This window comes from Tachysurus vachellii, chromosome 7 (genome assembly GCF_030014155.1).
Source record: "Tachysurus vachellii isolate PV-2020 chromosome 7, HZAU_Pvac_v1, whole genome shotgun sequence".
NCBI lineage: Eukaryota > Metazoa > Chordata > Actinopteri > Siluriformes > Bagridae > Tachysurus > Tachysurus vachellii.
Genome location: NC_083466.1, coordinates 22,414,600 through 22,422,639, shown reverse-complemented (window position 1 = coordinate 22,422,639; position 8,040 = coordinate 22,414,600). Strand labels below are relative to the sequence as shown.

Genomic DNA, 8,040 nt, shown 5'->3' with positions numbered 1-8,040 from the left:
AATATTACTTAAAATATTTAGTATTAATTCCTTTAATCTTTTTCTACAGACAGTAACAGAATCATTAACAGCAGCATTACAAAGTGAATTAATAAACAAAGCAACACATTGGCACTTTTGTGATGCAAAGAAAATCATGAGAAAGGAAATAGAAAAGAAAAGGAAAACTTTCTGTATCTATCTTTGAACATGTTTATTTAAAAGATGCATCATTTACCACATATAATCAAAAATAATTTCATCCTTAAATGATATGCTTTTATTCAGAGCACTTTACCATGAGCTGAATTATTATGGAGCCTAAAATGTGTGCTAGTCCACATGGAAACTTTAAATGCTATTTATATAATATTGTTTAGCGTTAAATATGCAAGTATATGGAGTGATTTTGCCGACAAAATTAAAAAGGAACTGCCAAAACTCAAATGCAATCTCAAATCCTTATGCGTTTGCGGGTTTTCTTAAACCTCGCAAACAAGACACCTTTAGCACCTAACCCCAGATTAGTGCTGTGCTTTACTTTACTTTTTATTCCTAGGCCATGCACTAGGTGCCTATCCTGGTCCCTGACCTGTCCACAGATCCAGGTCTAAATCCTGTCTTTACAGCCCTTTCCACACCGAGACAACCAACAATATAATTTTACTATTCAACTTTAATAAAGGGGGGGCACGGTGGCTTAGTGGTTAGCACGTTCGCCTCACACCTCCAGGGTTGGGGGTTCGATTCCCGCCTCCGCCTTGTGTGTGTGGAGTTTGCATGTTCTCCCCGTGCCTCGGGGGTTTCCTCCGGGTACTCCGGTTTCCTCCCCCAGTCCAAAGACATGCATGGTAGGTTGACTGGCATCTCTGGAAAATTGTCCGTAGTGTGTGATTGCGTGAGTGAATGAGTGTGTGTGTGTGTGCCCTGTGATGGGTTGGCACTCCGTCCAGGGTGTATCCTGCCTTGATGCCCGATGACGCCTGAGATAGGCACAGGCTCCCCGTGACCCGAGGTAGTTCAGATAAGCGGTAGAAAATGAATGAATGAATGAATGAATGAACTTTAATAAACTTAACTATGGTTTTCTGAAAACTCTTACAACCTTACAATTACTTAGCAGTGTTCTTTAACACAAATAAAAATAAGTTCTCTCACCTTCCACGTGTCCAATTACTTTGATTCCAGCGTTGAGCCGGCTCACGGTGAACTCCCGAGTCCTCTCACGCTTATGGGCAATTTTGGCGGTTCGAGGTGAAGTTAACAGCCTCCAAGGCGCCTGCAGTACGCCTCCTCAGGAGTTCCCATAGCCGATCTTAATAACTGCGGAATCCTGCCGACAACGCCAAATTGTCGTGGAAGTTTGAGATTTGAGAGATTTAAAGTATAAAGTATCACACTGGTAGGCACGGGCAAGAGTAAAAAGGTTTCACAGTTTATTGTGTTCTGCTGTGCAGCAGGACCCCACACTCCTCATGTATCATGAGAGAGGAAGGGCCCCGATCATTGATTACATCAAGATTTTATAGACAGGATTCAAACAAAAAAGACATGTAAAACCAAAACATAATCAATCATTGGCTCAAATGCACAACGCCGGCTCATCTCCTGATCAAGCTCATCTTGTCTTACCAAGGTCTACTAGAAGGTCTACTGGAAGCTGTTTATGAGCCTAAGTCCCGCCAACTCATCACCAGTCCCCTCTGTCCTTGTCATAATCAAAGAAAACAACCACAGTTGTTTCCAACGTCTGCACGTAAAGCTGTCAATCATTGTTGGGGGGTGGGATTATATTATTGGACGTGTTTGTATCTGGAAGTGATGTCATTCACAGTTGACCGTCGGCCCAAACAGAATATGTGCAATCGTGCAGGTTATTATTTACTCTTTAACACAGTGTAATGGAAACCTATTCTGAATTTCTGTCTTAATATAGTATTCTCCTAAAGTTTCTCCTAAAGACTATGCTGTGGTTATGGATGCTATTCCCTCTTGTCTAAAGATGCTTCTTAAAAATACCTGCCCTCAGCCTCCTGCTGATACTGAAATTGTTGTGGAGTGAAATTTGGAAAGTTCCTCATAAATACTTAATCACTAACAAAATCAAATAAATGTCCTTGAAGCTCATCTATAAGTATTATTCTTGCAATTATAATTTTGTAAACAGATTTAATTGTGATATAAGTGACACTATCTATCACTTATCTTGGAGTCAGTCCAGTACTGGTCCGATTTCCGCTCTTTTATTAAGGCTCACATCTTGTCCCAACGTTCAGCTGTGCTTTAAAAATGTTTTATTTAGCAAATTTTATCATAAAGAAATATTTATTAATTAAATTGCATCTTTTTTTGGATAAATGATGTAAAATGTAAATTGGAGGGAAACACGCCCTTGTTCTTAATTTTAAAAGCTGAAAATGGTTAGCACGTTTGCCTCACACCTCCAGGGTCGGGGTTCGATTCCCGCCTCCACCTTGTGTGAGTGGAGTTTGCATGTTCTATCCGTGCCTCGGGGGTTTCCTCCGGGTACTCCGGTTTCCTCTCCTGGTACAAAGACATGCATGGTAGGTTGATTGGCATCTCTGGAAAAATTGTCCCTAGTGTGTGATTGTGTGAGTGAATGAGTGTGTGTGTGTGTGCCCTGCGGTGGGTTGGCACTCCGTCCAGGGTGTATCCTGCCTTGATGCCCAATGACGCCTGAGGATAGACACAGGCTCCCCATGACCCGAGGTAGTTCGGATAAGCGGTAGAAGATGAATGAATGAATGAATGAAATTCAACACATATTTAAATACAAATAAATAAAATAAATAAAATATTGAAATGTTATGTTTAAGAAATAAAAACACTGTAAAATTGATTTCAATCTCTAAGCATTTTCACATGCTTTGCTTTAGTTATTTACGTAATATTTTGCCTTTTTTTATTTTATATATAAAACATATATACAGAAAGACTTTCATTCACTTCACTGAGTTTGGCAAAAACAACTTTATTAATGTTGTTGTTTGTTAAGGTCACAATCTCATTTAACCTGTCTAAAATTATGTGGATTTCAGTAAGAGGTAGTCAGTAGAAAAGAAACCGTCTTCGGCTTGTTGTGCGAGTACCATAATGTCAACAACTACACCAATCACATCCATCGTAACTAGTCGAATTCACACGTGTTCTGTCCTGTTCGCTGACCGCAAGGCGCTCAACACGGCGGTCGACTGTAAATAATGTCACTTTCAGACACAAACACACCCCATAATATAATCCCCCCAACAATGATTGACAGGTTTACATGCAGAGATTGGAAATGCAAATGCAAACGGTTTTGTGATTGCATTTGAGCTTTGGCAGACTTCGTACACGACAAGTAGGAAACGCAATTGCAGATGCAAACGGTATGTCATTTGCGATGATAATTTTTAATTTGGTCTGCAAAATCACTTCATGCAAGTGCAGTGACAGCTGGACTAAAAATGTAAATGATTAACACAGCTAATCACAGCTCCAGTTTCTCTGTGTGGATGTAGTTTATGCCGCGTCTATAATTATTACATGTCTGTCTCTCATCAGAAGAGAAATGGCATGATGGATCCCGACGATTTCCGCGCCTGTCTCATCTCCATGGGCTACGATCTGGTGAGACTGGGCACACATAGACATAGACATACCTCTGTTAATATGTGCTGTCACCTGTCACATTCACTCACACACACACACACACACACACAGATTTAACCGGTTTATCAGAGCTTGTTCCTGTGACACAGGGTGAGGTGGAGTTTGCCCGCATCATGACTCTGGTGGACCCCAACAATACAGGCGTGGTCACCTTCCAGGCCTTCATCGACTTCATGACTCGCGAGACAGCCGAGACGGACACAGCCGAGCAAGTGATGGCCTCTTTCAAGATCCTGGCTTCCGACAAGGTGAGCGAACCCAACAATACGATGACTGGTGCTTTACATTACATTACAGGAAGCAGCTATGTCTATAGAGGCAACATAACATTAAACAGTTTTATAGTTTTTTTATTATAGTTTGATATTGTTAGATGTAATAACATGCCATATAATGAATATTGCACTCATTTTAGTTCTCCTCGTACTCTCTACATCATCCCTCCTCCTGCTTCTCTCTCTCTCTCGTGCTATCTGTCTCTCTCACAGTCCTACATCACAGTGGAGGAGTTGCGCAGGGAGCTTCCCCCAGAGCAGGCCGAGTACTGCATCAGCCGCATGACCAAGTACGTCGGGCCGGACATCCCTGCAGGCGCTCTCGACTACATCTCCTTCTCCAGTGCCCTCTATGGCGAGAGCGACTTATAAAAGTCCCTCTTCTCTCCTCTTTACTCTTCCCTGCCATTTATCTCCTTATCGCCTCTTGCTTTACTCCTTTCTTTACCCTCATGTCACTCTCCTTCTTTCTTCCTGTGAAATCATAATCTAAGAAAGTGATGTATAATGACCCTGCCTTCTTAATCCCTCCCTTTTCTTCTACATATGTCCTGTGTGCATATAGATTTATTTCTCTCCTTTTTCTTCCGCCTTTAATCTCTTGCTGTAGTGTTTAATAAGGAGAAAGAGCACAGTAGAATCACCAGCTCTAATGTAACACCTACAGTCTTAATATTTTCTCCACGATACTCTGTACGTGTTCATTCACCACTGGAGATTGTACCATTTGTAACCTCCTCTTGTCATCCTCCTCCTTGGACCTGTTCTCCCTTTCTGTATCTCTCTCTCTCTCTCTCTCTCTCTCTCTCTATCTCTCTCTTCCCCCTAAACGCATTCATGTGTGTGAGCTGTGATCCTCCTCCCACGCCAGCCCTGAGCCGCAGAGCCCTGAACTGAAGGCAGAACTAAAGGAGGAATGCTTTGCTTCTCTGGAATTGCACACTTTAATAAATCTGATTTTGATTCTGATTCTTTAATGTCTGATCAGTTTCAGAATCTAAAAAAAAAACAAAACACCATAGATACAACACAAATGACGCAATAAACTCATGTGACTTCCACAAAGCCCTAATTATGGTCCTGTGCCTCGAGTGTCTAAACTTGCCCGGTGCTGTCACTGTGCCTCGTGCTGCTGTACTCGCATCAATTCTGTGTAATCTTCTCCAAGTCACACTCAGCAGATTTCCAGAGCAAACCCCCTCCTAAGGTTCTAGTCTGTAAGCTTCATCTTTATACTCACTATGTACCGAAGCAGTCTAAATGTTCCTGGGCTCTCACAGTCTCACATGCTGTTGTCATGTCTGTAGAAATCATTATCACTTCTATTTCTATTTCTCTTCTTTCTTTTTTTGTATGTCTTCATTTGGTCAGTTCACAAATGTATTTCTTGTGAAAGTGCAAAAAGGAAATCAATCATATAGTTATTATTATCTGAGTAATTGTGACGTTATAAGAGTGAGGAATCGAAGTCTGGGAATTTTAAGGTGTTAACAGTAGCAAATGAATGCAGAGATCCTGGTGTGAAAAATGTGTCTGAATTCACAAAGAATGCAGGTTAGAGAGCTGAAGACGATGCTGTGGTTTCAGACAGACTGAGATTTGGAAAGCAGTGAATAAAAAACTGTCATGGCTGAATGAACACACAGCTAAGTACTCTTTTTTTTTTGCTTTGTCTGCCTGGTTATTTTGATACAATACAGTGCTGATTTAACACCCACAATGCTCAGGAATGAACAAAAGTGATGCTGGGTTTGATGTTAATTATAAATCCTCTTAACTTTTTATATAACTTGGTGGATTGGTAGGGATTTGCAGTTCTGAGAGCTCAGTGAACAAACTCTGTAGGAACTACTGTAAAAGGACGGAATTGAGGAGACGGCAAAACAGAGAGACGGAAGAAATGTATTTGATCAACTGAGAGATTTTGGAAGGTTCTCAATAAAAAAGGAAGTAGGGTCTGATAATTGTGGCCCCTGAGAGCAAGTGGAATTGTACCATGTCCAAAGATGCTAATAATCATACTGAGATGATGCTTGGATACAATCTGCTGTGAGAACAGAACTAATCAGCCGTGTGCAGTCTTAAATTTCAGGAGCTGCTGTGTGTCTCTGTGGCTGAAAACTCTGATCTTAGTTTGTCTTTCTGTGTCCCTCCTCATCCTCATCTCCTCATTCACTTCCATGATCACACGCTTTCACCATGCCACTGTTAAATGAAAGCCAAATTCTCCCAAATAAAACGTTTCATGAAGTCTGGATAAAGCGTGTTTCTCTGTGTGTGTGTATGTGTGTGTGTGTGTGTGTGTGCACGCAGGTGCGGTTAAGTACGAGTACACAGTGAGTGACCTTTCTACTTTTGCCCAGTAGAGGGTGTGTGTACAGCACAATGACCAGCTTCTGTTTGAGTCTAAACACCACCTCAGCCAGTTTCTCAGAAGCATTTTTCCCCATGAAGGCCATTGTTTTTTTTAATAATTATAAAATAAAACACAATTCCACAGTCCATTAAAAAAAAAAAATCAATTGAGTTGAACTAGTTGAATTGTTGCCCTAACTTAATAATTCTAACTCCTTAATTAGTTCCTGTCATAAGCAGTATTTCTCTTTTAGCTTTCTTGTGTTTAATTAGATGCCAAAATGCCAAGAGTATCAAACACTACCACAAATTACTGGTGTCATATCAACACAAACAATACAGTATGTTAACAATAACAATATGGTATCATTATGCTGGTGAAAACAGTTGTAATGATTTGTCATTTGAGCCTACAGTTTTATTGTCAGCATAACTAACTGGTTCATTGCACTGCACAGTGTTATTGCAGAGTTTAGGGAACACTTCACTTCACAGATTATTCGTAACCTATATTTTAATTGATTGGGGTTCGTATTGCTGAGCTGTTTTGCAAATGACCCACTGAGAGAATCATAATCATATCTGAACAGTATCTGTTGTATACAACTATACTATAATGGCATTAAAACAGATGGGGAAGTTCACTCTTAAACTGAAGTAACATGAAAGCTAGTAGCTATGAATTAGTTGATTTATTAAGTCATAAATTTCACAGAGGTGATATTAAAAGCATAGGACGGTCTTGTGTCCATCTCACCTCCATATCACTTATGATTTATTGATACTGATCTCAAATGTGTGAAATGCAATGTTACTGCTGTGTGTGTATGTGTGTGTGTGTATGTGTGTGTGTGTGTTTGTGTGTGTGTGTATATATGTGTGCATGTGTGTGTATGTGTGTGTATGTGTATGTATGTGTGTGTGTGTGTGTGTGCATGTGTGTGTGTATGTGTGTGTATGTGTGTGTGTGTTTGTGCGTGTGTGTCTGTAAATCCAAAGGGAGATCATCAACCTACATTGAACATCCAAAGTGATGGATTACTACACACTGAGACCATCTGGACACATATTCAACACTGTATGTGTAAATCCAGCATTGTGAGTGTTAATTCATGAGAACTGTGTTCAGACTAACACTGTTTATAAGTTGTGATCTGGACAGGGACATTTGATCATATATTAATCCATCATACTGAAGAAACCCAGTCTACACCCAGAGCACGTGTTTGTGGCTGTAAGCTTCATTACTGTTGGTGTTAGTTATTAAAGGCCAGTGTGGTGAAAGGCTCTTAACCCTCTCTGCTCCTTATCAAGGCTGACACTGATCTGACCACAGGGTCCTAACAATCTGGGATATGCAGAGAAGTCAAGTTCACTGCATTGTACAGTACATGTAAAGAATGAAAGCTGCTTCTAATTGATCATCGCTTTCTCTCTTTATTGCACATCTAAATCTTTTTTCCTCTGCTCTAGGTCTATGAGACAGGATTGTTGATTGTAATAGCATTGCTGACTGATCGGAGATTATTCGTCACGTGATCCATGAGATAAGAAGATGACATGAAAAAATTAGATCAAATAATAAGCGACAGCAGAAATAGAATATTCGTGCGCACATTCGTGCCTCTGTGTGTGCTTGAGTGTGTGTGCGCTCGTGTGTGCGCGCGCGTGTGTGTGTGTGTGCGTGTGTGTCTGCACGAGCATTGGTAAATGAAATGGGGGATGGGGGGGGGAGTGAGGAGGGGTCGCGCCGGTGGTG

At 40.8% G+C, this 8,040-nt stretch overlaps 1 protein-coding gene across 1 annotated transcript in view; it reads left to right on the top strand.

The window, feature by feature from the left end:
- Positions 1 to 6,176, top strand: part of LOC132848912 (alpha-actinin-3) — a 33,260-nt gene extending 27,084 nt beyond the window's left edge. Inside the window, exons 19-21 of the mRNA XM_060874997.1 lie at positions 3,544 to 3,609; positions 3,741 to 3,899; positions 4,140 to 6,176. Coding sequence (XP_060730980.1) covers positions 3,544 to 3,609; positions 3,741 to 3,899; positions 4,140 to 4,298 — 384 coding nt within the window. The 3' untranslated portion in view covers positions 4,299 to 6,176. The remainder of the gene's footprint in view (positions 1 to 3,543; positions 3,610 to 3,740; positions 3,900 to 4,139) is intronic.
- Positions 6,177 to 8,040: the final 1,864 nt, after the last annotated feature.